This window comes from Bipolaris victoriae (genome assembly GCF_000527765.1).
Source record: "Bipolaris victoriae FI3 unplaced genomic scaffold scaffold_10, whole genome shotgun sequence".
NCBI lineage: Eukaryota > Fungi > Ascomycota > Dothideomycetes > Pleosporales > Pleosporaceae > Bipolaris > Bipolaris victoriae.
Window position 1 is genome coordinate 236,000 of NW_014575382.1, and position 26,921 is coordinate 262,920.

At 50.9% G+C, this 26,921-nt stretch overlaps 9 protein-coding genes across 9 annotated transcripts; 6 read left to right on the top strand and 3 right to left on the bottom strand.

The window, feature by feature from the left end:
* Positions 1-458: 458 nt before the first annotated feature.
* COCVIDRAFT_88518 (hypothetical protein) lies at positions 459-3,012 on the top strand (the record flags this gene model as incomplete). Its single annotated transcript, XM_014705201.1, has 6 exons — positions 459-1,623; positions 1,675-1,901; positions 1,961-2,147; positions 2,197-2,251; positions 2,298-2,340; positions 2,398-3,012. 6 exons carry the CDS (start codon positions 459-461, stop codon positions 3,010-3,012), a joined length of 2,292 nt encoding a protein of 763 aa, XP_014560687.1.
* A 243-nt stretch (positions 3,013-3,255) lies between these two features.
* Positions 3,256-3,975, bottom strand: COCVIDRAFT_12675 (hypothetical protein; the record flags this gene model as incomplete). Its single annotated transcript, XM_014705088.1, has 1 exon — positions 3,256-3,975. One exon carries the CDS (start codon positions 3,973-3,975, stop codon positions 3,256-3,258), a length of 720 nt encoding a protein of 239 aa, XP_014560574.1.
* A 1,271-nt stretch (positions 3,976-5,246) lies between these two features.
* COCVIDRAFT_34336 (hypothetical protein) lies at positions 5,247-7,003 on the bottom strand (the record flags this gene model as incomplete). The annotated part of the gene is made up of 4 exons (XM_014705202.1): positions 5,247-5,351; positions 5,428-6,231; positions 6,286-6,648; positions 6,698-7,003. 4 exons carry the CDS (start codon positions 7,001-7,003, stop codon positions 5,247-5,249), a joined length of 1,578 nt encoding a protein of 525 aa, XP_014560688.1.
* A 3,833-nt stretch (positions 7,004-10,836) lies between these two features.
* Positions 10,837-12,343, top strand: COCVIDRAFT_34337 (hypothetical protein; the record flags this gene model as incomplete). Its single annotated transcript, XM_014705203.1, has 5 exons — positions 10,837-11,102; positions 11,264-11,447; positions 11,692-11,920; positions 11,962-12,052; positions 12,181-12,343. The coding sequence occupies 5 exons, from the start codon at positions 10,837-10,839 to the stop codon at positions 12,341-12,343; spliced, it is 933 nt and encodes a 310-aa protein (XP_014560689.1).
* A 407-nt stretch (positions 12,344-12,750) lies between these two features.
* Positions 12,751-13,863, top strand: COCVIDRAFT_12677 (hypothetical protein; the record flags this gene model as incomplete). Its single annotated transcript, XM_014705089.1, has 1 exon — positions 12,751-13,863. The coding sequence occupies one exon, from the start codon at positions 12,751-12,753 to the stop codon at positions 13,861-13,863; it is 1,113 nt and encodes a 370-aa protein (XP_014560575.1).
* Positions 13,864-15,313: 1,450 nt separating this feature from the next.
* On the top strand, positions 15,314-17,234 carry COCVIDRAFT_23257 (hypothetical protein; the record flags this gene model as incomplete). Its single annotated transcript, XM_014705114.1, has 2 exons — positions 15,314-15,334; positions 15,438-17,234. The coding sequence occupies 2 exons, from the start codon at positions 15,314-15,316 to the stop codon at positions 17,232-17,234; spliced, it is 1,818 nt and encodes a 605-aa protein (XP_014560600.1).
* A 700-nt stretch (positions 17,235-17,934) lies between these two features.
* On the top strand, positions 17,935-18,924 carry COCVIDRAFT_34340 (hypothetical protein; the record flags this gene model as incomplete). Its single annotated transcript, XM_014705204.1, has 3 exons — positions 17,935-17,995; positions 18,071-18,582; positions 18,691-18,924. 3 exons carry the CDS (start codon positions 17,935-17,937, stop codon positions 18,922-18,924), a joined length of 807 nt encoding a protein of 268 aa, XP_014560690.1.
* A 154-nt stretch (positions 18,925-19,078) lies between these two features.
* COCVIDRAFT_34341 (hypothetical protein) lies at positions 19,079-23,152 on the bottom strand (the record flags this gene model as incomplete). Its single annotated transcript, XM_014705205.1, has 6 exons — positions 19,079-20,147; positions 20,230-20,694; positions 21,052-21,972; positions 22,036-22,352; positions 22,398-22,466; positions 22,613-23,152. 6 exons carry the CDS (start codon positions 23,150-23,152, stop codon positions 19,079-19,081), a joined length of 3,381 nt encoding a protein of 1,126 aa, XP_014560691.1.
* A 1,170-nt stretch (positions 23,153-24,322) lies between these two features.
* Positions 24,323-26,336, top strand: COCVIDRAFT_12681 (hypothetical protein; the record flags this gene model as incomplete). Its single annotated transcript, XM_014705090.1, has 5 exons — positions 24,323-24,549; positions 24,596-24,951; positions 25,004-25,383; positions 25,437-25,814; positions 25,875-26,336. The coding sequence occupies 5 exons, from the start codon at positions 24,323-24,325 to the stop codon at positions 26,334-26,336; spliced, it is 1,803 nt and encodes a 600-aa protein (XP_014560576.1).
* Between the last annotated feature and the right edge of the window lie 585 nt (positions 26,337-26,921).

Sequence of the window (26,921 nt, forward strand, 5' to 3'; positions counted from 1 at the left end):
GTTGCCCATTGCTCTTGCTGATTTGACTACTCTGTGCGACATGATCGTAGAAGGAGCAAACACCCCAACGCTCTTGCCTCACTACTTCGCTGCTTTGCCCCGCCAATTGCCATAATCACCCATCTCAGAATACGCATTCTTCTTGTACAACCCTCGGGCCACAACCTCTACTCGTCCACCAACATATCCCAGCATTGACACTGTCTTGTATGACTTTCTTCCCGTCTTCACTACTTTCAGGTCTCGTATTTACCAATCTAACCCCCCTGAAAAGTAGGCAGAAATGGCCTTTTCAGAGATGATTGAATGTCTGCTAACGAAAGCAAGGTCTCGGGTCCGACACTAGGCAGAGATTACATACCAACCTGCATCTGTATCCTCCACCACATCCGGTTGGTGTTGCAACTCCGTCTGTGTCACCCGAATACGACAACACGCAATTTCTGAGCTACAACGGCATGATCGGCAGCCCTACCAACGGGCCCGGTGCACATCCAGCAGTCGCTTCTCGTACAAAGCCCCGAACTCTATCAGACATTCGTGAAGCAACTGAGTCGACCATTGCTGACACTTTGTCACGCGATATCTTGGCCGGGACTCCTCTCCACTGCCCATCCCCTACCGAAATGTCACCGGCTTCTCATGACGCGTCCAGACAATGTCACAGCAATGATGTTCGGAATGTGGAGAATATTGAACCCGAGAGCAGAAACAGCGTCGAGAGCGATGGTTTGAGATACGTTCATCGAGGCAGATTTTCAGAAACACCGTCATCACAAAATCTCATAGACTACAACAACGGAACCAACATATCCAGTGTTTCTGCAAGCAATATCCCCCCGCGGTCATCTTCAAAATTTCGTGTACGCAGTGTTTCAAGAATGCGAAAGACACAGCAAATACTACCCCAGAGCATAATACGAAGCACGACAGCAGAAACACTCAACTTGGTACAAGCAAGGCCCCTATCACCTTCTAGAAGTAGGACTAGGAGCATCCCTAATCATGGCCAATCTCAGTCTCCTGTCCGCCTCACTGCTGCACGCTTCAACCCTGTCGCACATGACACCAATAGGCGCACCCCCTCCAAGACGTTCATTCGTCAGTCTTTACCGAAAGAGCTCCTAGAACATCCGGCACACCGCCATCCCCGAATTGAGCTCGGGTTGGATTTATCAGCAGGAGTATTCGTCGGTGGAGGATGTATTGAAGGGACTGTCCAGATATACATTGACGATGCGGAGCGAGTACGCCACAGACGAACGCTAGACATTGCTCAGATATCTATCGATCTTCTTGGAATTGAGGAAACCAGCGGCAATAGGCGGGCTGTGTTCCTGAGCCTGGCTACAGAGCTCATTGACAGGGAGAATCCCCCGCCCCAAAACATGGTGGACACGCAGGAGTTAATTGGCCCAGAAAATAAATTCTGGCATCTTGTGCCTTCCACTACTAATCTTGCATTCAGCCTTAGTCTCCCACTTGATGTTGGACCTCCTCCATTCTACTCAAAGAACGCGAGGATCCGATACTTGCTCTATGCGTCCCTGCTCATCCGGGACCGGAGCAAGCGGCATCTTGTTAGAACCTCTGAAGATGTCACTGTACTGCCCGTGTATGATCGTATGTCTTCTCACTACGCCTGTCTTTTGGGCGGCTCTGACCATATGACAGCTGAAAAGGCACTGGTTTCACTTCCCAGCCCACTGAATGCCTCTGATGAGTGGATCAGGCCCCGGGACACGACTGTTGAGGTCGTCCGGCTCACTGCAGGCATACATCGTCAAGTATGGGTCAGCGGTACAAACATTTTCAGCGACGTTTATATTGCCAATAATAGCCACAAGACAGTGAAGAAGATTGAGCTTCAGCTGGAGAGAGACATACTGTGCTACAAACATGTTTGTAGCAAAAGTCTGTTCTGTTGCTTCTTGCTGATGCTAATGAGAACTGTGTGCAGGCTGCTGCATCCACTATGGAGAAGTCTGCAGGTCAGGCTCGTATCTTTGACAGCAATGAGCGTACCATATTGAGCAAAGCAATGGTAAAGAATGGCTCGGCTGGCTGGCATGGTGTGGCTGCAGGCCAAACTCACCTCCGTACCTGCGACCTGGAAGTTCCCCGTGGGCATGCTACAGTGAAATGTGGTATGAAACTACCGCCATAACATAGACAGAACACTAATATTGCATGCAGGCAAATATTTTGAAGTCCGATATTTCCTCAACGTTATCGTCTGCAGCGCACACACGTTAGGATGCACGCAAAGTTTCACAGATCAAGCTGACATTGCGTAGAAGGCTTGTTACTGTTCAGCTACCGATTGTGCTTATCCACATGGTGCGTGTCATCACAAGAATGTGTCCTCTTTGCCCTCGATTGACACCTGCGCCACAGAACTCTCTCGACGTAGTACCCAACTCCGTCACACAAGTGGCTTTGGCGATTGAGGAGAAGCGTACCGCAAATCACTCACCCCCACGTCTCAGTCGTCATACCTCTCGATCCGTTCAAGGCCGTGCATTTGCAGCACCACGCACAGAATCCCTCAAACGCGTTCGCGACCGGGACGAGACGATCCAAGAGCTAGGCCGAACCCTTGAGCAAAGCCCTCGCAAGTACAACCTCCGCCGCGCAAACTCGAATTTCGACTACCGTACGTTGCCTACAAATACACATGACAGGACTGTGGGACACGGCAAGGCAGCAGACCTTCAAAATCGTCTGCGTCGCATTCGGTCCAATGATGTAGTCGGTCCCAAATATCCTACTACCTTGCAAAGAATGCATTCTACAAAATCAAGACAAGGCGCAGAGTCGGCGCTTGGCTTTCGGGAAGCGGAGATACATGAGGATACTGAACTTGGGGAGTTGGATTCGAGTGGTGATGGGCTGTTGGGAGCGAGGTTGGACGGAGTAAGTGAACGGCCATATTGGTTTAGCAAAAGGAAGAGTTTTGAAAAGTGGAAGGACATGGCCAATCTTGGTGTTGGATGGCTGAGGAGTGGTTGATATTAGATAGTTGGAGAGGGATAGAGATGGGTAGGTACAACGTTGTTTCTTCGTCTTGCATTGGGTGTGATATTTGGTCATGACTCTATTATCATACGCTCATATCTAATCGTCCTTGTATCTTTTTTTCCCCTTAACCTTCTTACCCAAACTAATTCATATCGTACAGTAGCTTCCACACTTTTTTTTACTTATTACATACACCCAATGTTAATATACAAGATTGACAACACAATCACCTCCTCACGCCCGACTCTTACTCAACTCACTCTGCGCCGTCGCCGTCGGACCCCCCTTAACCCTCTCCCCACCCGTAACCTTCTTCTCCCCAACAGTAATATCATGCAACGCCTGACTCGTAATCGGCTCATTCGCATGGCTCTGCGCATGCGCCGTAGGACCATCCTTAACCGGACCATCCTGGCCCGTAAGTTTCTTCTCTGCCTCTGTAATTTTATGCAGCGTCGTCGAGTCCAGGGTACCGGAGTGCGATGACGTCGTTGCATTCGCAGCGTTATTATTATTATTATTGTTGTTGTTATTGTTGTTGTTGTTAGGACTATTGCCAGATGTCAAGGCCGACTGAGCGATAGATGTAGGACCGCCTTTTATGGCATCCTCACGCCCTGTTATCGCCCTCTCGGCCATGGTGATGTCGTGGATTATGCTCCCCGTGAGTGTCTGGCCGGCGTGTGCTTGGGCTTTTGCCGTGGGACCGTTGGCGACGGGCTTGTCGCTGCCGGTTATGGCCTTTTCGGCAGCTGTGATTTGTGAGATGAAGGTTGAGTCGATTTGAAGGGCTGGCTGCGGGGTCTGCGAGAAGGGGCGCGTGGTGTTGTGGTTGCTTAGGTCGTTGGTGGAGGTTGTGCCGAGGCGCAGTGCGCATGGTGATGTAGGGGTTAGCCGCGCGGTTGGGCGGGCGAGGAGGAAGTTGCGGTTTAGACGGAGAAATTTGGATGCCATTTTTTTTTGGGGGGGGTGGTACGAGGAGGTGTGATATGGTGGTGATTTTGGGGTTGTTTTCGACTACCTTTTTCCTATACAAATGCGAAGGAGAGGGAATCACAAGACGTGAGCTTGTCTTTTATGTATACCGTGATGGAACTCTGATGTAATGTCCATATTCCACAAAACAATGCGCTTAGACCCTTAGAACAGCATACCCGTGTGGGAGAGGTGACGTTACTATGGGTCCCAAGAGATGGCATTCTACGCTGTTTGCTGTTCATGGCCGTGCTTTTTTTTCCCTAGGCCATTGCAAATTTCTGCATCAATGGCGTTTACATTGCGATGATGATCCTGAGATGCAGGGAACCGCATCACCGATGGCGTTGGCGACAGCGCGATGCGTGTCGATGGTGTGGTGGAGCTATGATGTCAGCATCTTCTGGGGAAGAAGAGATGATGCGCCCTCCCTGCATGCCTCTTCACACATCTCACCTCTTGTAGCCCTTAGATGCGGGCTACCGTCTGCTAGTTAAGCGCGCGTGTGATGACGCCGTGTCAGTCTTGGCATACAACAGTATCTCTTACGTTAATGGGGACCCTCTCAATTGGCGTTTAAAGAGACTTGCTGCAACACCACCACAGTGCCAGTGTTGCGTGTATGGATTGGACATTTCGCGGTGGTTATTCATTTATGCTATGTAAGAAATCGAAAGGTAATTGTACTGCATAGTACTAGCATGCGGGAGCAGAATAGCTGCATGTTGTGTTATGTTTCTTTTCTTCTTGATAGACGTCGGAAGTCTCCTACTCAATTCACTCCTATTAAAAATTATATCGACTTCACTATCCACACAGTGCGCGAAAACCATACGTACATGATTACGTGTATTTGGAAAATGATCCAGCTTTGAGGGTTCGTCTCAATTCAAGCCTTATTACTACTATGATCCTCGTATATACCTATAATGTCTCGCCGAACCAAGCACTTATTTGGTCTACCATGTAAAGATAGTTTGACAGCGGACTATCCACTGGGATATTCCTGCCATGATACAAATTTAATGCTATATCTCTGGTAAATATTATACTTTAGACACAAATCACATCACCACTTTTGCATGTCAAAGCGAGTCCTTCAACAAACCAGCTCCTCACAACGGGACCAAACATACTGATAAAGATTGATCAAACTTGAAACCATTTAAAAACCCATTACACGCTTGAACGCTTGCACAAAATGAAAGCTATCTCAAAAAAGGAAGGAGCATGCCAGTTTCCCAGCACTTTTACGGCGAGGTCCGTCGAGGCCTGAATCTCGTATCGAAACCCTTTTGATTGACAAACCACGCGTTGTGAGTTTTCCACTCGGAATTCGGGCGTGCAAGCTCAATCTGTAGAAAAAAATTCATGTTAGCATAGTTCTCGAACTGCGAAAAAAAAGAAGGCACGGAAAGAAAGAGAACTTACCTCAAATCTCCTCAAGAAACTTGGAACAAGCTTGTAAATCTCCAAGAGACTAATGTTCTTGCCAATGCACGTCCTGGCTCCAGCACCAAACTGCAACATGGTTCCCTTCATCTCCTTGAGCTTCTCGGGCGTCGCCTCGAGCCAGCGCTCTGGACGGAAAGCCTCAACGTCTAGACCAAAGACTTCGGGTCGGCGATGCACGACCCAGGCGTTGCAACCGACGATTGTGCCGCCGGGGATGAATTCGCCGTTAATTTGCATGCCCTGTGGCGGAACGATGCGCTCGAGGAGGAGACCGGGGCCAGGGTGGAGACGGAACGATTCTTGAATGACGGCGTCGAGATAAGGGAGTTTCTGGGTTTCAGACCACGAAACGGTCTTGTCGGGGCGCGATTCAATGGTGCCGTCGGCAACGGCGGTGTCGAGTTCTCGCATCAGCTTGGCGTAGGCATGGGGGTTCTTGATGAGGAAGTAGAAGACGGAAGAGAGGGAAAGGGCGGTAGTTTCCGAGCCGGCAAAGATCATGGATGTGCATGTGGAGAGGATACGGTTGTCGTCCATGAACTCGTGGTCATGACTAGCTTGCGCGAACTTAGAGAGGAGATCGATACCGTGGGGGTTTGCCCTCTCATCGTCTGAGAGACCGAAGCGCTTGATTTTCTCTACCTGGTTGGCACGCTCACTGGAGCGCTTCAGGGCAAAAAGCGTTACTGGATGGACGCGCTTGTCCAGACCGATGCGCTGAGCAAAGAGCAGGATTGGGTTTCTCCAGAGAAAACGATCTAGGATGGGCATTTGACCAATCTAAGGAATGTAAGTACAACGATGTACATGGAGGTCCCTACACGAGCAACTTACCGGTGCGACGTAGTCCAAAAATTGACCCAAGAAGCCAATAATGCCGTCCACATCTTTGTTGCCCTCGACGAATCCAAGACGCTTGCTCCATGTCAACTCACCGATGACGTCAAAGGCAAAGTACTGGAGCCATTGACTGAAGTTGCAGGTGGCACCAGGATTGGCGAACAGCTGTTCCGTCCTGTCGAGGAAGTATGTAAGCGTCGAGCTTACGAGAGGCTCATAGCTGACAAGCGAACTCATGGCGAAAGCATTGTTTACGCATCGGCGGTATTTTGCGTGGAAGTCTTCGTCGGTAGTACTAAAGAGAGATGGTAGAGATTTGCCCTTGGCCACTGCGCGTTGAACGGGATAGAACTCAGACTGAGAACGATTAGGCAACGCTCGGTAAACTCTTTTGTTGTATTCGTACCTTTGTGAATCCCTTATTCAACCCATATATGACCTTGATCGCCTTGGGGTCCGCAAAAGACAATACATTGGGTCCTATCCGTACAATATCTCCATGTTTGCGATGCAGTGCAATAATTTTCCAGTGGTGGTTCCGCGTGTATACGTCCAGTACCCTCCACCAGTTGGTATATGCAGCAAGTCGAGGTCCAGGATATTTGTTTAGTCCTTTCCAGTACTTGTTATTGAGTAAAAACGCAAGCGTAGTCGTAGCCAGCACGAGCGGCCAATATCGCACGAGCAGCGGAAGGATCTCGTTGACAATCATCTTGTGTAACCCAGTGTCAGCGGTGATAGGTGCTGTCGATCCAGGGTCCAGGTATTCACGATGTCCGGAACAAGATAGGCAGAGCCCTTTATATATGATTATCGGTATACATGCTTGAATATGCAACCGGCAGCTTGCAATCGGATCTGTGCCGTCATTTCCTGATACAAGGCACTCGGATGCCACCGGTCTGGTCTAAGTTACGCGTTCAGGTGCTTGTGCGCAGTGGTTTGCGTCGGCAGTTGACATGTTTGACGTGAGACGGCGGAAGTGGATCGGTGGCTACAATGGAACGGCTGAGAAGAATCGATAGCGCGGGGAAGGAAGAATCCCAGGGTTTTCGCGGGGTAGTAGTAAACATTTATCAATACTAAAATGCGTCTACAAAACCGGACTTTAATTTACGTTGTTTTTTACATGAACATCTAGTCATTTCAGCGCGCTCACTCTTTCCGCGGTGCATCTAGCGGGCAACGCATACACAAAACGCCGCGCATTGTCAGAATCTTAACATATTCTCTCACCATTATCGGAATTTGGCTCACACCGGCACGGTCATGCTGCACGCGCTCTGTGCTATTCCAGAACTGCCGACGTTGGTTGTCTCAACAGCTAAACCTTGTGCGAAGGATAAGGAGAGATTGTGGACCTTGGAAATGTCGGCAGTTGTATCGTAATGTCATAATCGCAACTGCCGGTCTCTTCTTTTAGCCGACTAGTAGGCGGTTCAAGAGCCCCGACGCTCCGTATTGCTGCACGTGACTATGTACACTTATAGATTCGAAAATTGGCGCATGTCATATTATATGTACGACGTCACTTTTAAGATAGCAACAATCGACGTATGTCCTACGTGAAAGATAAGAAGTAGCATTTACAGCTGATAGGGTTGGTGTCACGTGCATCCCTGAATCCAGTTTGAGGCGGTTCCGATATGACGAGGCTGACAACTCAGCATTTACCAGTTGTCTCTTATCAACTCAGCAAGATATTCCAGACAACGAACTGTCATCTGCACAGAAAACTCATATAGTTACCTTCAACGCTGCCAACTGCACTGTGGTATGCCTCGGTATAACAGCCTTCGTCAGGTGCTACAATATGGGTGACAGCCTACAGGTCAAAGCATTTTTTGACAGCTTGTTACTCTTCTTGACACTACATCTTGAGATGCCCTGCACCAATCACACTTGATATACATCACTGCACAAAAGAACCGAATGTCTTTTTATCTATGGACATATGGAACTCTAACAAAAACATAGCAGTCAGCAAGTAGTGATTTCGCAGCAATCCAACGAGCCATCAATAGACATGGTGAGAAGGTTTGAGCACTCCTATATTACATACTTGCATGTGGTTCGGCCCGAAGTGATCTGAGGATTGACACCAGGTCCGCGTATAGTGACCCAGTTTTCTCTCGCACTTCAAGTAATACGCATACCACATCTTCCCTGTCAGCCAAGACCAAAAGTGCACCATCGGAAAGAATACCTCCGTAATCTACACTACTGGGCCCCATGGATATACCAAGTTTACATGAACAAAATTTAGGAATTTCCACAGGGCCTGGATTTCGGCGTAGCCGCGTTTCGCAGTACACACTGTCTCATCTCCTGGGACTTGAATTTCTGTAGGCCATGCACGGGCTTGTGAAAAAAAAAGCAGTATTGATGCACAAAACCCTTAACCCCGCAAACGATTCTGGGCCTAGGTAGACCGGGAATGAGTACGTACGATAAAACATTAGTGGGGGATGAGTGGGAAACATGAGATCGGCGTGAAACAACAAATGCTACTGTAGCATCTTAAGCTAAAAAAGGAAATCAAAGTGAGGCCGAAGGTCTGCATCTCCGTGGGGGCAATATATGGTTTATGATGAGCGTTTTCGTAAAGGGATATGTCAAGAAAGTCATCACAGGGATCGTCGCTCGTTCGCGGATGCCATGTCGGCGCTGAAATCCCAAGATGGAATATAAACCGCATGGACGATACTATCAGGAGGTGGAGACAACCATATCTTGGAGATATAGCTTTGAAGACTTAGCTAGCATTTCTCCCAGTAGTTCAGTCTGCGAGACAAGTGTATACAGAACCACTTGTTTCTGGCGTCCCATGGTACGATACGGCAAAACTTCCCGAATGAGAAATGGCTAACGTTTGCTTATTGAGCACAAGAAAGAACTCTTTTAGGGGTACGTCAGCGGCGGCTGGAGATGGTCTAGACGCCATAGTGGAGGTCGAGATGCTCTGACTGTGGAGTGGGAGACTAGTCGAAACAGTGAGGAGTCTGGCGAAGCGCCGACAGAGTTCAACAGTTATGCCGTGCATGCAATGTGCTCAAGAAGGTACGCTAGTGCAGGGAACATGGATAAAGTGACGAGCGAAGCCACCGATGAAGAGCAAAGGCGACCTTTTTTCCAGTGCCTAAGACTCCACCGATCAGCCTTATATGTATATCAGTAAACATGTGTGTGTGTGTAGACAAGTGTGACAGTCGAGGGACAGTTTGAGGGGTCAGGGTGCCGACAGCCACTAGGGGCCCATCCGATATCCCCGATCGTGGTGTTCTCAAAGATGATATGCTAAGGTGTGCGGGTGAGGAGTTGGTGTGGTGGATCCCAGAGATGCGGTAGTCCAAGCTCTCCGTCAAGGATGATGGGGGAGCGGCTGGTGTCCAAGTCCCCCGCCTGCAATCTATCCAGGAAGGGATGGGTAATGGACAGCCACCAACTCGGGGCAGACCCCTTATACAGAGTGTAGTGTGGGTGGCCCATGTTCCGTTCTCTTTCAGTGACATCTGTTTTGAGACAACTATACGCGAGTGCATTAATACCTCGTCGGCAAGGTTGAGCTCAGGGTGTATCGATGTTTCCTAAACAAGGCGGGACAAGCCAAGTGTAAGTTGTAGATCTAGCCCGCTTACTGCTGAGGAAAGTAAGACAGTATGGCACCATGCTAAAAGGGAATGTTGGAGACAGGGGCTTGGGCAACTATTGCGGGTGGCCAGATGCAGCTGGCGTAACGTCAATACGGTGGTGATAGCAACCCGTGTCTAGAGGGAGACCGTTGGGTTAGCAGTCACAATGGCTTGCGGTGCACCTGCATTACTGCCCACCACGACTTGAGGATGGACAAGGGGAAAGCTGGGGGGGGTGTTGGACTAGAGATACAAGGTTGCAGCGCGGGAAAGGATTTGGGGGGAGGAGAAGTTTGGTAGCGCTCAAGATGGGAGGGCAGCGGCGCGCAAGTGCGGTCAAAACAAGACGGGCTAAATTTTTTTCTTGTTGCAAGTGCAGGTTTGCTTGCCATGAGTGAGTCATCGGGCTCTGTCACGATAGCTGCATGGATGGAGCCATGGATGATGTGCGGGCGGTGCCCTGCCAGCGTGTAAGTAGCAAAACGCAGGCGGGTGGAGGAAATGTTTGCATGAACAGTCATAGGACATGAGGAATCTGCATCGTGAGCGTCATGTTGTGCGTAGGTGGGCGCGAGGACAGGGCCTGGGTGAGGGATGAGGGACGAGGGACAGGCAGTGGATGAGTCGTGGGGGCTCGGAAGGAGAAAGCCGGTTGTGGTCGGCTCAGTGGGGCGGCTAGCTTGACAGAACCCTGTCGAGCTGAAAATGCGTGAGCATGAGCGTCGGGTGTCTATGGAGAGTCAGACGGTCGGAACATTGCCGTTGCGACTAGAGAGCACTCTACGCCGAGAGAGGCATACTGTATGCGCATGCTACAGCAAAACACCATTGTCTATGTGGGGTAGGCCGCAACGCCGGTCGCCCTGTGGGTTTTGCCCCCCGGATATTCGTTTGCGTGGGAGGCGCAGTCGACATGTCTGAAACATGGGACATGTACGGTAGGCTGGGTGCTATCGATAAGACCGTCGCGCTGGGACTGAGACGACGACTAGGACCATCACTGGTCCATATCGGACATGCCGGGCACTTGCGTAATGCTCTTCACCATGCTTCACTTGATCGTCCTCGCTCTCCAATCGCGCCGACGAGGACGTTGCGGGCGTTCAGTGACGAAACCCATCTCCTGGGCCCTGCATGCTCTGCTCCGCAGAGAGGCGAAGCTTTTCTTTTGGGCGGACGGTAGTATCTATCTAGTACATGGGCCGGCTGCTCGGACAGGGCGAATTATAGCCAGCATTGCCAGTTTTTTTTTTGCAAGCAAAAAAATAGATACTGTGGAGAAGGGTACCGTCCCGTGTGCACCGTACTCTCTACTGTAAATCCCACACAGTAGTACGTAGGGTACTTCGGACATGTGCGAGAGCGTCGGCGGTGCCGCCAGCAGTCGACCGTCACCGCCTTGCACCGCCTGCCCTGCCTGCACCGCCGCAACAGCGCATCATGTGCTCCGGCCACATGAGTGAAGTGGCGCACCGCATCACCGCATTGCCAGCAGCAGCATCACCGACAGCAGAAGCATCGTCAGTGCCAGCGTCATGAGGTGCTTCGGGTCGTGCCATGGCTGCCCACGGCCCAAGATGGCATGCAGCCTCTTCCTGCTTCAGCAGCCGCCGGAGCTACTCGACAATGCTACTCTCTGCTCTGCTAAGCTTCTGGGCCGTGTCTGCAAGAGCCGGTGCACATGATCGCGGGTTTCTCGGTAGACCAACCCTGCCCTCCCCCCTGTCCGACCCGCTGATTGGACCGAGTGTTTGCAGCCCATTTTTAGGCTCAAGCAACGTCAACCTGTAGACTGCCCAAGACTACCTCGACTACACCCACTCGCAAGACTCTGCCAGCAACACACCCCTTGACAAGCGCAGAAAGCCTTCACCCATCCCTTGCACCCCCCGGCCCCCCCGAAAAGGGTATCAAAGCCGCTGCGGTCCCCTCTCCATCTGGACGCCCAGGGAAAGCTTCTGGAATCCGTGTCATGTTGCAACACCACATGCTCGACAGTAAGCTCAGTCGCAGGCTTCACTTTTTTCCCCTTCGCCAGCTCCGCCAACGGCGTCTAGTCCACCCCGTCTAGGTGCTGCTGCTGTCCTTCACGGCCGCCTGTTACGGCCGGCCGGCCCCCGTGTGCTCTTGTGCGTCTCGTCGAGCCATGGCTCTGCCTGCTTGCTGCGTATGTACATGGCTTCAGCTGCCATGGTCAACGAGCCAGTAATGCTCTCGGCCATACTCGTACACTAACTTTGCTACTTCCACTCGAGAGGCTGATCAAGCGCCTCGTTGCTTCTCATCTCCGGCCATGCATGTCCAAATCGTCATTTGCACATTGTGCCCGCCATGAGCAGCCCGTCGCAATCTTCGCTCACGCCTATCCACGTGTGCACAACGCTTTCGCCGTGCCCGTCGGTCAGCTTAGATCCGACTAAACCTGCAGCCTGCATATTTTCGCCATATGCACGTTTAGACAAGCTAAAATGCGCTGCGCAGGCAAACGGGGCAGTGTGCATGAAATCCTTGCCGAGTGTGTGGCCACGCCGAGCGGCCCATGATCGTCGCTTGTAAGCTCTTAAGAGATGGCACCCACCACCACCACTAGCCTTTCTTCACCCTCCGCCTCCCACCTCGCCTTCCCCCCTCCTCATTCGCCCGCCCTTCCCTGTCTCTCCATCTCAATCAAAGGCGCCTCAGCAATCACCACATCCGCCCAGAGACATTTTTTTTTACCTTTACAATCTCTTTTGTTTCTTTCCTTTAAATCGTTTGAATCCGTCCCATCTAATATCGCAATCCGTCTCGCACCTACCACCCTGAAACACACATACCCAAGGCCACTATGCCGATCTCGTTACTACCCGCTTCGGCTGCGGCCTTTGCGCCCCGTTCCAACGTCAACGTTGTTTTGGCCTCAAAAGCCGAGCCATGGTTAACACAAACCTTGAAGAGAGTCAACCGGGTCAAGCGGCCGTTGAACAGCGTACAACAACACACGCGCTGCCTGACCGAGACACTATCCGGCCCAAATGCCATCTGGTCGCTTTGCTCCATCATGGTACCAAAGGCTCCCGACTCGGAACTGCGCAAGGACTCGAACCCGCTCGTCGAGGCCCTGTTCAACTACCAAATCATCCACATCGAGGCCTATGTCGTACACGTCGACATGGTTTCACAACATGAGGTTGCATTCAAGCTTACACAGGAGACCATCGATGCGCTTATTGAGTACCACAAGGACATCTACTCGGTTGATGTCTCCGCCAGCACCTGGGAGTGGGCTGAGAAGGAGCAGCAGTTGAAGAAACTTCAGGATGGATTTGTCCAGGCCGTAAACCGCTACGTATTCCGCACTGGTGTCAAGGCTCTGGAAGGTCTGGAGGAAGAAGGCGCGGGAGAACTACTCGAGGGACGAGGTGAGGACGTCAAGAGCGCCATCATGGGATTGTTCCTCCCCCTTCTTCCCCCTCCTCCCAGGATCGTCGATGTCGTCCGACCAGCACCCCTCCTCCCAAGCTCGACTGCCTCAGCCAACTGGTGGGTGCCAACACAACAGATGCACCCGTCGCACTCTGCCCCAGTCGATGCCTGGAGGGTGGTTCCTTCGACCCCCAGCCCTACCATTGCTACCTGCGGTGAAACTGGACCTTCGTTCTGGAGCACCATGGGAACCATGGGCTTCGAGGCCATTCAGCTTCCTTCGCCAACTCCTTCCTTCAGCCAGCCATACAACTCGACGAGCCCCTACGCACAAAGTACCAGCCCATATGCGCCAAGCACCAGCCCGTACACTTCGAGTTCGTATTACAGCCCGCCCCCGGCATCGGCACCAATCCCAGCCCTTCCTCTGCCGAGCGTCTTGGCCCAGCAATGCGGGTCAAGCGCCGTCCACGGAGGATTCGGTGGTTTTGGATGGGATACTGGATTTGCACCACAGTACGCAGCCTTCACATAAGTTGGAAGGCGCTTATGCTGTGGTACATATATCTGATCTCTGTCGATGACGGGAACCGCGGACCTGGCCAGTCCCCCCCCAGATGTTCCCCTCATACGCTGGTTGCCAGCGCACCAACCTTGCGACACCCGACACGAGACGAAAGCGATATTCACGACATGATGCTGAACAAGCAGACATCATTACCAAACCAGCATGGGACGGCGTTTTTCATCGATTTTTAGCGAGCGTCATTTTCTCCTCTCTTCTCGTACATGTTCTCTTTTGATACCTGATTTTCTTGATTTGTCGAGTGCTTTTCTCCTTTTTTTTTAGCGAGCGATTTCTCTTTTGTTTCTTCATTGCACAACACGGCCGGACCAGGTCTTTTCTTTACTGAATACAGCATCTCTGGGAGGTATGCATGTCGGGCATTTTAACGGAAGACGGTAAACACAGCCTCACGGCTCACGAGGTCAGGCACACTCGCATTGTTTTTTTGTTTTCTTGTTTTTAATGTCGTTTTCCTCCTGGACGGGCGCGCCATCTCTTCGTTGAGCCAGTGGCATGCCATGACTCTTACGAATTTGACGCGATCAACGTTCACGAACCTGCCTACTTGGACTGACATTGAGTGTCAGCTGGACATGCCGAGGGGCGACGACAAAAGTTATACATGCATCTGCGATGCCGCTGTAATAGCTCGTCTTTGTTTGCTGAAGGGGAACTGAGTCGGAAAGGGGGAAGCAGTTGGGCAGGGGCCGAGACAGGAGTACGTCTGTGGCGTCACTGACTCTAGGGAAGTGGTCCTCTGCTTGCGGAGCAAACGCTTTCTGATGTGCCCTTTGCACTTTTGCTGATCTTGACCGACACGGGAACCTGGATGTACAGAGACTTGTGGGGTTCATCTCCTACACTCCAAGGCCAGTCTTTGGAGAAAGCACGCTGCCTGGTTGATCTGGGCAGGTGTGAAACAGATGCTGGACAGAAGCAAGCTTCTCACTTCGCCTTCTTTACCTAATTGCAAAAAAACGAACCTTGAAATCCAATACAAAAAAAGATTCTTCAGATACTACAAAGTTTTGCCCATGACATGTGCTTAGAGCAGCAAGTGAAGTTGAAAGAGAGAGTCAAGAGGCGAGGATTGCCGATCATGTCGTGACCAGGGCTTCGGGTTAACGGCCCCAGGATCATGGCTGTGCCGCAATGGAGGATTTGGGCCGATGAGTGGTGCCAGACGGTAGGTTATCGGGCGGGAGTGGTGCCGCGGTCGCGATGAGGCCGAGAGCAAGGCGATGATTGCTTTTGCGACCCGTCGCAGCCAGCATGCCTCTAGCCTGGTGTCTGACGGCCGTGGTCTCGTCTTGGGACACACGAGTTCCGCCGGGGCCACGCCTCTCTTGATGTCGAAACGTCGTGTCTGCATTCCATAGCCCCGTCGCGCAATGCCCGCCGTGCCCGCTTCGTCATAATGCCGCCCGCCAATTCGCCTGTAAGCATGCCTGTGTGTCCGCGACACGGCCGATGTGACCGACACTGCACATCACGACACGAGCGTGGGTGACGGACTGACTGACGGAACACCCACTATATAGGACCCCGAACCCACCTTCATCTCGGCCCTGCGCGACCTCGAGAGCCCCGTCAACGACGACGTCCTTAATCTTGCTGCAACACTGGGTACCCAGCCTGGCGACGACGCTGACATCGACGGTGACGACACCAGCGACAACCATCACGACAACGCCAATCCCATCCACGACGCCGACGCCCTGGAACGCGCCCACCTGCACTATCTGCGCGTCGCCCACGAGCACGACCAGGTGCGCCTCGAACGGTCCCGCGAGCGCCTGCGCCTGCTGGAGCGACAACGAGACGAGCTGGAGCAGCGGGACAGGCTGCGGCGAGTGATGAGTCGCCTCAGCCGGTTGAGCGACAACAACTATGGCGACCGCGTCCCCAGCCAGAACAGCCTGTACGACTGGTCGCCTGCAAATGAGGCCACCGCCACCGAGAGCTCCCTCCGCTCCACGGCCATTCTGCAGTCGGCTGGCGTGCGCAGACACCCACGCTTCTCTGCCCGCACCAGGGAAGCCGCTTCCACAGAGGCTCCATCACGCCATACCTCGCACCGTACCCTCAGGGAGATGCTTGCCGCCAGAGCCAGCCTGCACAGCGACTCAGTCGAGCGACACCGCGAAGCCACCGCCCGCCACATGTCCATGCAGCGACTATCAGACGGCCGCTCGTCGCCCATGCTCGAGCAAACGGTCAAGTACCTGTCACGGATACGCCACTCAAGCAACCCCGATGAGAGTCTGGAATATGCCCGAGATGCCGGCTTCCTGACAAAGGACTATTTTTGCCTGCAGCACGCCGACTTTGTTGCTGATACCTTCACAATACCACGTCCGACCGAGACGTCATGGCTGGTCCCCGGCGCCGTCCTGTCTGGCTGCCAACATGCAACCACTATGCCCCCTAGTGTCTCCGTCACATCGCGGCACTCTGGGCTCCCCCCGCCTATCCGCCCGTGGATATGGACTCCCTCCGAAGCGTCTACGAGCCGCAGCTCACACTCATCCGAAACACAGCCCCAACAAGATCAATGGCCTGTCAAAGTCACAATACACGACGTCGATTGGGAGGCCATGTCCCTCTCTGCAACCATGGAGGCGTACAACGTGCCCTCGCACCCGCATTCGCACTCCATACTCCCCACCAACGGTAGTGCGCCACCCGTCACGCGCACGTCCTCCATCACCACATACCTCGAAGGCGAAATACTCGACTTTAACAACCATACCCTCCTTACCGAATCGTTCAAATCTAGTGCCGCAAATGACGCAACCTACTGGCGCAAGCTGCCGCCTTTCCAAAAGATGAGCGACGAAGACGTCATCAGGGCATTGACGAGCAAGAAATGGCTTGCCGAGGTTCTGAGCCAGGAATGGATACTGATGCGCTGGAAGGAACGTTGTTTTGTCAAAAGTCTGAACCGCAGCACACAGAATCCCGTAGTACCACCCCCTTCTACAACCACACCTTCCTTCTCGGATGGCTCAGCATCCAACTCGTGGGCTACCACTACCCACATATCTCAAATCCAGCCTTCTCCCTACCGCATTGTGCGCAATGAACGAACTGGCCGCGCCGAGGTCGAAATTACCCCCCAGCCTCTCTTCAACCCTTCACCTATCAATGATACCGAACACGCTACCTTTGACGACTCAGGTTGCGGTCTTACCATAAGCGGGTTCTACTACGTTGCTCTGGATCGGACGAGTGGGAAATTGGAAGGATTGTATTATGATCCACAGAGTAGCCCGTATCAGTGTTTGAAATTGGATAGTGTGAAGGGTGGGTTGAGGAGTGCGTGGGGATTCAGGTAGTGAGGGCAAATGCTTGGGTACGGAGTGCTAGACAAGGTGGAAGGATTTGTTTGGCGCAAGCGAGGGTGTGCTTTCAAATGGTATCATCCCTATATTTTGCATTGCCTTGGGAGTTTTGGAGTCTGTTGGAAATCTCAGGAACGGGAGGGAGATCATGCTGTCATGGCATCATGGCCCCCCGAGGCTTATCATTTCTTTATTCATTTCCTGGGTTGGATCCGAAGGAAAAGGGAAACATGGCAAATACCACCTGCAATTTACATATAACTTACGACGTACAACAAACTACTAGTTTACTTTTATGTCGAAAGGGACTTGCATACAACGAGTCCTTGGGTAGCCTCGAGTACCCTTCATTACCCAACACTGGCCTTGAATGCTACCAGTCATACATACATACACGCTGTACACGCGATATGACATATGTTTGCATGTTGTCATAGCCAATAAGAGAAGTATTAGAATTAGTCCACTGCCCCGCTTTTCCCGCATGTACCAGAAAGAGTCACTGTACGCCTAATGTGTATAAAAAGAGTTTGAGGAACCACAAACTTTGAATATCAAATACACAAAAGGGAGGTTGTTTCTGCATCGTAGAGCTTGTCTAGGTCTTTCTGCAATAACTATATTACACGATCAAAGAGTGAAAGAAAAAGAACCACAAGACCAAAAATACCAACCAAAAACACCAACCCCAACCATGACTTCTCCCTCCTACCCCAAAACAGCCGTAAACAAACTTGGTCGTCTACCAAACAGAGGTTAGCCCCTTCCCCTTCATCCCCTCCACTTCCCCCAAATTCAAAAAGTCACCGATATATAAAAAATTCTTCCAGGCACATACGACTACGAAACCATCCACAACCTCATAAACCGCACGCCCATCCTCCACGTCTCCTTCACCGACCCAGCCCACCCCTTCCCCGTCATCCTCCCCATGCTCGGCTGCACAGGAAACTTCTCAAACACCCCCAACGACCCCGCCAGCCAAAATATCTACCTTCACGGCTACATTTCCAGCCGCCTCTTCAAATCCTCTGCCTCGCCCTCACAGCAGCAGCAAGCAGAAAGCTCGGAAGAAGAAGAAAATCCGGGCCTCCCTATCACCATTGCAGCATCAAATCTCGACGGCCTAGTCCTCAGTCTGACCCCGTTCCACAATTCGTGTAATTATCGGTCGGCGGTCGTGTATGGGTATGCGAGTCTGGTGGAAGATGAGCAGGAAGCTTTGTGGGCTATGCGCGAGATTACGGAGAATATGCTACCCGGGAGGTGGGAGGGGAGTCGGGTGCCGCCGACCAAGACCGAGGTGAAGAGTACGGGGGTGATTAGGGTGAGGGTTGTTTCTGTAAGTTGTTTTCCTTTCTCTTATCTTCTTCTCGGGGGGGTTCTTTCCTTTTTTTTTTCCTCCCCCTTTAATAGGGATGTGAAATGGCAATGCTGATGGTGGTATTAGGCTTCGGCGAAGATTAGAACAGGCGGACCGAGTGAAGATCGTGCGGATTTGAAGAATGCGGAGTTGGTGAAGAAGACGTGGACGGGGGTTGTGCCGTATTGGGGGTCGTGGGGGGAGCCGGTGCCTGGTAAGGAGAATGGATGTGAGGAGGTGGAAGAGTATATTGAGAGGTGGAGGGTGGTTGAGAATAATAGGGGGAGGCAGGAGGCGTTTGATGCGACGGCGGAGAAGTAAGTGCGAAGGATATGGATATATGGTAGGAGTTTTTATATTTGGGATAAGTTGTTTGTGTTTAAGTTTAGTATTCTCTTCTTCTCATGTATGCACCCTGGAAAGCACAGAAAGCGGTATTTGATTAAATGAAATCACAAGAAATTTTACAACCGAATCACTCAGCCCTCCTCTTCTGCATACCCACCTTTCTCTTTCCCAGCACATCCCTCCCCTCTTCAATACTCAACATGGCCTCCCTCTTCTTCTCCGTCACCGGCTTCAATGCATCCCTAACAACTCTGCCCTCGACACTTACACCCTCCTCTTCAAACTCTTCCATCTTCTTGCCCACCCGCGCTTCAATCGCCAGCACAAGTTCCACATCTCTTTGTCCAATCAACGTAATAGCCGTACCTACACGTCCCGCACGCGCCGTACGACCAACACGATGGATGTAGTCGTCCGGATCACGTGGCACGTCAAAATTGATGACAAGCGCTACTTCTGGGATATCGAGACCACGGGCAGCAACGTCGGTGGCTACCAGGATACGAGCTGCCTGAGCACGGAATCGTGCTAAATTGTTCACACGATCGGATTGCTTGAGACCCGAGTGAAGGGCCGTGACGCGGTGGTCAAGCAGGCGAAGCATGTACTCAAGCAAGGTAGCAGTCTTAGTCCGATTACAGAAGATGATGACGCTTTTTGTGCTGTTGACTGGCGTGTTAAGAAGTACATGGAGGTAGCATTCCTTGTGTGTGACAGGCGTTTGCAGGTACCGTTGCTGGAGACGCGGGGGAATCGCCAGATCCTCTGTATCTACTTCTGAGACGAAAATTGGTAGTCGGCCCGGAGCGCGCGGTTGGTCTTTGAGAGCTAGAACTTCTGGTGTTACAGTTGCAGTGAACAAGAGCGTTTGTCGGGTTTCTTTGGGCGGAAGCACTGATAAGCATGTTTCGAGATCGGGTAGCATGGAGCCCTTTCCTGGAGCAAGCAGACGATCGGCTTCATCAAAGACAACGAATCGCACGCGCCGCAAACCGCAGATGGTATCTTCACCAGAGGTTCGGATGTGTTCTGCAAGTCGACCTGGTGTTGCGATCACAACGTGGGGTCGCGAGGCAAGTTCAATAGCTTGAGCGCGTTGGTCTGAACCTCCTGTAATCAAGATTGGTTTCATGGACTGAGGGGCCGAGATGGCTTTGACTTGCTCATAGATCTGGATCGCAAGTTCGCGTGTGGGTCTACATGGCCGTTAGCATAATGTTTAGCTGATTTGTTTGATGCCACTCTTGTCGCATCACAACATGACAAGGTGAAACTCACGTGATGATGACTGCAAAGATTCCGCTTGGATCCTCTGCCCATTTTTGCAGAATGGGCACTGAAAACGCGATAGTTTTACCAGTACCGGTTCTTGAGCCTCCTATACAGTCTTTTCCTTTCAAGATCTCGGGGATACAAGATGCTTGAATACCTGTTGGTCGCTTGATCGCCATGCTGGCGAGAGAGGCAACGAGCCATGGCGCTACATTGAGTGAAGCAAAACTGAGCTTTTGGTTCACCGCAGGAACATTGGCAGCTTGAGAAGGCGTGTTGTTACTTTGCGCGCCATTGGTCCTTGCTTTGACGCGCGAAATGGTTGCTGATGCTACTTGGAGTGGCTTCGGGGCGGGTTGAGCTTCAGTCTCTGAAGCAGAACTTTCAGTGCAATCGGCAGGCGAGAGTCTCCTCCTTTTCCTCGCCCCAGACTGGGCCTCCAATATCTCTTGATCGGACGCACCGGAATCGCTGTAGTCGCTAGTCGTCATATTGTGGTTGTTGGTTGTTTTCAGAAGGCCAATCTTCGACTTGGCTTCTGAGATTTTGTGCAGGGATACCGCACGCTAATCTTATCGATAACGCCACGTGAAGCTGGACTGGGACCAACCATTGTGAATCGTACTATCACATCGCTGCATGATTCAAGATGTGCTTTTTGACCGGAGGTCGCGAATTCCGCGAATAAACTTTGAACAAGAATCTAAGTGAAAGAATATGTGTATACGCCCAGATATGCATCCGCATCACGCCCAGCTCAGGATCACGACAGCTTCAGTTCAGTCCATCTACAACCCATTGGCGAATCATTTGCCATCTCTCCTATACCTGCAGCAACTCTCTCCACATAGGCAGGATTTGTCCAACCCAGCCCAGTACTTGTCGCCATAGTCCAGTGTGATTTCTGAACCAGCTTCAATTCCTTTACTGACAAGTACCACCCTTTGGGTATCCAGCCAGGTAAATGTCGAGCACTGCGCATTAGGCTTGCAGCTATGGTTGATGAAGCGCGTATAGTTTCCCACTCTTCCTTGCCAGATTTGGTAGCTAGTTGATTGCGTTGAGCTATCCATCACGTCAAGATGCCTCATGCCCTTTGTGATTAGGCCAACAAGTTCGCCGATGCCGGTACCGCGATCGAAAGATGTTAAAGCGACTAGCCCATTGTTCTTGCCATCCGGAGTGCGGTATACCTGAACGGGCGGCGGCTTGCGTTTTACACAGCCAAACAGCAATGGGAAGCAGAAACAAGTGTTTTCCTTCGGATCATCCGATTGGTGCTCGTTACACAGTGCGCAGACATACGCACCGCCTGGTCTTGCGATGACGTTCGTTTGCGGCGTCCACCTTGGGTCCTCGCATCCCCAGACCGATTCATCGATTACGGATTCGTCAATTTGTTCGAATGAAAAGTACGGGTCTTGGGTCAAATATGTCTGACGTAAAGGTATCGGATCAGACCCGTCCTCAAACACGACCCATTCGTGTGGATGTCCGGGGTATTGAAGGGTTGCTGACTCCCCCACAATTGCCAGCAATTGCCGCCAATGAGGATGAAGAGTATCGGCTGCTACTTCCAGTCGCTTTCGCAGGTTTCTAAGGCGTCGCATAGCGTCATTGTCGAATCCGACGCGGTACTTGCAGAAACGGTAGATGCCCATACCGGCAAACACAAGTGCGGCCCAGCCTGCGGCATCTTTCACTTCTTTGTAGCCTCTCCAGATTGCCATCTTGTTTCGCAATTCCTTTCTACAGCAGCATTGTCAGCAATCGTCATCAAAGCCTTTCACCACAGCAACATCTTGCACTTACTCGGACCAGGCAAAATCTTGGCATGCCTCCATGAAAACGGCCTTTCTATGTTTTGTCGTCGACAGCTCTGGCCTCGTTTGACTACGGTATTGCACCTGCTCTTCAAAAAGCTCAGTCCACCGGGCTTGTACAATCATCTCAATCGACCGGCATACGCGGCTTGCTTGTGTAACTTTGCGACAAAATGTGTTCATTTGACTGAAAGAGTTACACACTGTGCTCGCTGCGCTATTGAGCACCGTCATCGTGGCAGGTGTGGCGTCTGATTGCGCGTGTCGAACAATGTCCATTGATGACCCATTAGGTGCAACTTGAAACTGTTCAAATATCGCTTTCGGATCCAGATTGATAGAGCCATGAACCTGCTCCCAAATACCAATGATGAGTTTGTCTAGAGTAGAAGGTTTGAAGACGAATTTATCCGAGGCGACCTTGAATTGTCAGTATGTTTTGATCTGCAGGTGGCTTTGCTGGTAACACTGAATAGTCACCTGACAAGTTTGAATCAGGCGATCAACAGCAGGCCTTCTATTCGAGAAGGGCCCGCAAATATCGAGCTTTGGTAACATGCACGTACTTTTTTTCTTTTCGGAAAGCTTCGGCTATCAATCTGCATTTGCCGCTGATGTTCGCTAAGATCTTCCTGAAATGAAGACTGCTTTTGAGATACTCTTAACCCGCCAGTACCTTTCCTGCGGTTTTCCTGCTGCTGCTGCTCCTCCTCCCTCGATGGGTAAGGGCTTTCCTGAAAACGAGGTTCATCGGTCGGCGAGGTTTCATCACACTCTCGATCATCTATTGCCGGACTTTGTGTCGGGGCAGGGGTTCTCATGCCCGTTAAATCTACTGTTTGCTGCATGTGTATTAGAATGCGCCACTTCACGTGAAAGCTGCGATAGTAGTAGATGGTCCAACATACCGATGCTATTCTCTCGGATCGCGCTCTTACTCCATTGTCGTTGCCAGCTTCCTCGAGGAAAGCCTCAACGCGAAGGATAGGGTGATTAAGACTATCCAGCTGTGGCCACGCAACATTGATGTTGGACTTGGCGAGGTGCTCTTGTATAGCTCGGCTGATACATTCTGAGAGGCCTTCAACGTCTGGTATCGCAGTCATCTCGTGATTCTTATAGCTATACCTCGCTAATGCAAAATAAGGCTGTCGGAGTATCACCCGCCACTAAGGTCGCTTCGCTAGATGAACAGCACGCAAGAGGTAAGCTGGTATCCACTGCGCCTGAATGCCAGATTCCCGTCGTATAGGTACCTCCGAGGAACGACGGGAGACCCCGATGGAATTGCTGCGGTGGCGAGACGCGCGGAAAACGCCCGATAGGCGAGAGAGACGGCTGTGGCTCAGCTGAGGTTTCGTGCTGCTCAGCAACACTTTGGTCAATTAATCCCTACACACTCAATGACGTTGTGACATGGGGGAGCGGGCTGGGCAGAACCGATGGGGTTGTAGATGGAAATTCTGCTCAAGCAGCAGAAGCTCGGGGGGAGCGGAAACGCTCTGGAGGCTATGTGCATTAAGCTTGGCTTCGGTCGTGCTCCCGGTCCACTCTGCGTCATCCAAACAGTTGTAAGGGTCCTCTTGCGCCAGCCTTTTTGCACCCAAAACGTGTCAGATACCATGTAGGAGGCTGTCAGAAGCTTAATTTTACTCACAAAAGATTATCGAAAATACATTCCGCTCGGTTGAATAGTCGTACTTGCTGCTCAATTCTGCCCGAGCAGTCGAGCTGCTGTCAGGCCCCCTGTTTTAGCCAGCATAAAAAGTGGGGACTAACCGTCGAACTACAACGCGATCGTCTGCTTACCGGCAAACGTCATCAAACCACCATATTTTTTGGTACTAAGAAATGCTTAATCACAAAACATTTGACATGAGAAACAATAAGGCATGGGCGAGGAATTGGTCCTTTTGCCTTGCTGATAATTTCTGTTCCTTCCACTCAATAAGCGTAATGTAGTGTAACTTTAACGGATCGATCGCTAAAGTCTGCCGAACAGCCCTACGATGTAAAACTAAGTTACCCACATTTACCAAGCCGTGGCGCTGCATTGATGATCGTAGCGGACTAGGTACCGCAATCGGATTGACATTGTATATATATGCTTAGAAACTCAATGTCCAGGATGGACCGTCTATCGCATCTAATCCGACAGCAATAACGTGACGCGCCTCTGTGCATTTACCAGTGGCCTTACAATTCAGTCTCGTTCTTCCAAGTATCCGTATCTTTTACTTGATTTTTGTACTGTTGCATCGTTCATTGTTGTGCCGATGGAGTCGTCAGGCGTAACGGGTCGGAATAGTAAACTGGAAAGGATCGCGACTCGAGAATCCTATACTTTCCAAGGACAAAAAGGATGGCGGAGGTGGCGTGTACTCCAGCCTGGTCGAGGCATGTATCACGATGTTAAGCGGAGACTGCCATACTACTGGAGCGATATCACGGACGCCTTCACTTATCGGGCTTTTGCAAGTACGGTCCGCATGTACTTTGTCAAGTAAGTAACTTCACTCAGAAGGGCATATACGTACTTACGGCAGCAGTGTGTTACCTGCTATTGCTTTTACACTCGACATGTATCGTCGCACTGGTGGATTCTTCGGCGTCAACGAAGCCCTGTTTTCATCAGCATTGGCAGCAATGGTATTCAGTCTACTCTCATGTCAACCGTTGACAATCGTTGGCGTAACCGGTCTGATTGCGCTGTTCAACTATACCATCTACGATATCATCACACTCTACGAACCCAGTATATATCCGGCATTCACAGCCTGGGTCGGTATCTGGGCTGCCGTTTTCCACTGGATTGTGTCGTTCGGAAACTTTTGTGATTACATGGCTTATGTTACCGACTTTTCCAGCGAAACATTCGGCTTGTATGTTGGTATTATTTATTGTGGTATGTAGACCTCGAGCTCTTATCGTAAGGCTTGTTGCTGATTTCCCAATAGTCAAAGGTGTTGAGGAGCTTATCTATCTCTTCGAAGCCTCGGAATTTGAGGGTGGCTACCTCTCTATCGTCATCGCGATTCTTTACTTTGGCTCTGTCTACGGTCTCGAAAAGCTTGGAGGCAGCACCATCTTCAACCCTTTCGTACGTGATATTCTAGCCGACTACTCTTTCGTCTTTCCTACGCTGTTCTGGGTCGGCTTTTCGCATATACCCGGACGATTGAAAGACACCGATATGTATCGTGTTCCAATTGTAGGGGCTTTCCAGCCGACTCAGGATCGCGATTGGGTGATAGACTTCTGGAATCTTGATGTCAAGTGGGTATTTGTAGCTCTACCGTTTGGGTTCTTGATGATGTTGCTATTCTACTATGATCACGTAAGTCTCAAATCCTTCTTTCTGCCTTCATCCGAATTAACATCTCCTTATAGAATGTTTCTTCCCTTACCGCACAAGCCCGCCAATACCCCCTCAAGAAACCCGCTGGCTTCCACTGGGATTTCTTCCTACTTGGATGTACCTGCTTCGTCAGTGGTGTTATCGGGCTTCCTCTTCCCAACGGTCTCGTACCTCAAGCACCAGTGCATACCGACTCCTTAACCATATACGAGACAAGGCTCAACATTACGGAGACCAAAGATGGCCACGAGATTCGCAAACCAGAGGTTGTAGCTATTGCTGTGGTTGAGCAGCGAATTAGCCATTTCCTTATGGGCATGGCCATTTGGGGTACTATGACAGGTCCCCTGCTCATCGTCCTACATACCATTCCTGCAGCAGTCTTTGCTGGTGTGTTCTTTGTCGTTGGTGTATGTATCCACTACCACATATCCCCTTGCTCGCCTACTCCGTAACTAACCATTGTCCAGTGGGGCTCCATAGAATCCAATGGTATCTTGGCCAAGATATGGTACCTAATGTCCGAAAGACGCTTTCTTGATCCGCAAAACCCCCTCAACACCGTCTCTCGCAAGAAGATCGGTCTCTTCATCTGTATTCAAATCCTGGGCGTTGCTTGCACAGTTGCCATTTCCCAGACGATTGCCGCTATTGGTTTCCCGGTGCTTATCATTGCTCTTATTCCCTTGCGCACTTTCTACATGCCAAAATGGTTTTCCGAGCAGGAATTGGGAGTGCTAGATGCACTGACCGCCGATAACCCAGCTGTGTTGGTCAGCTTTGGTGGAACACCAAGTGGCATGAAGGGCAGTGGTGTCGGTGTTGAAACAAGAGATGAAGAACAGGGTGATGTGGAGAAGGCAGACAGCTCTGCGTTACAGAGTAGGCCACCAAGTGCTACTAGACAGCGTGAAGGTAGCATTCATAGATAGAAAGGGGTACAATAGGAGCTCTTAGACAGACCTGGCGACGTTACAGCCAATTCAAAGGAACAAGAGTTGAGTTTGTAGTTAGGAGTAGAAGTAGAATTTGAAAAACTCGACAGGGAGAGAGCATTCTTTCAAGTAAGTAATTTTAATAATATCAATCACCACAGTACTCATCCAAAGCCAGCTGTCTTGACTAATATTGTCGAGTTTCCAAAATTCTTACGCCCGTCACACATTTACATCTCGTTTTTCTTGCTGCTTCCCCAAAAAGACCCCATCTTGATCAGGCCAAGGACTTCGTTGAACTATTTTCCGACAGAATCCCATCAGATATACATGCATAAAATCACACATGACTTGAAATCTTAAATCTTTTCGTCAGAATTGCATAGAGCGAGTTTATCACAGTATCTTGTTACATTAGAATATAAGAGAGGCTTCTATGTACAACGTGATATCTTGAAAAATCAACAGCGGATGCTCTTTCTTTTGTCAAAGGATACATCCTTTGATACAAAATACTGGGCTAGCTACTTAACTAACGAGATCTCTTCTGGTTTAAATAAAGCAGTCAGTCCTTCAAGATAT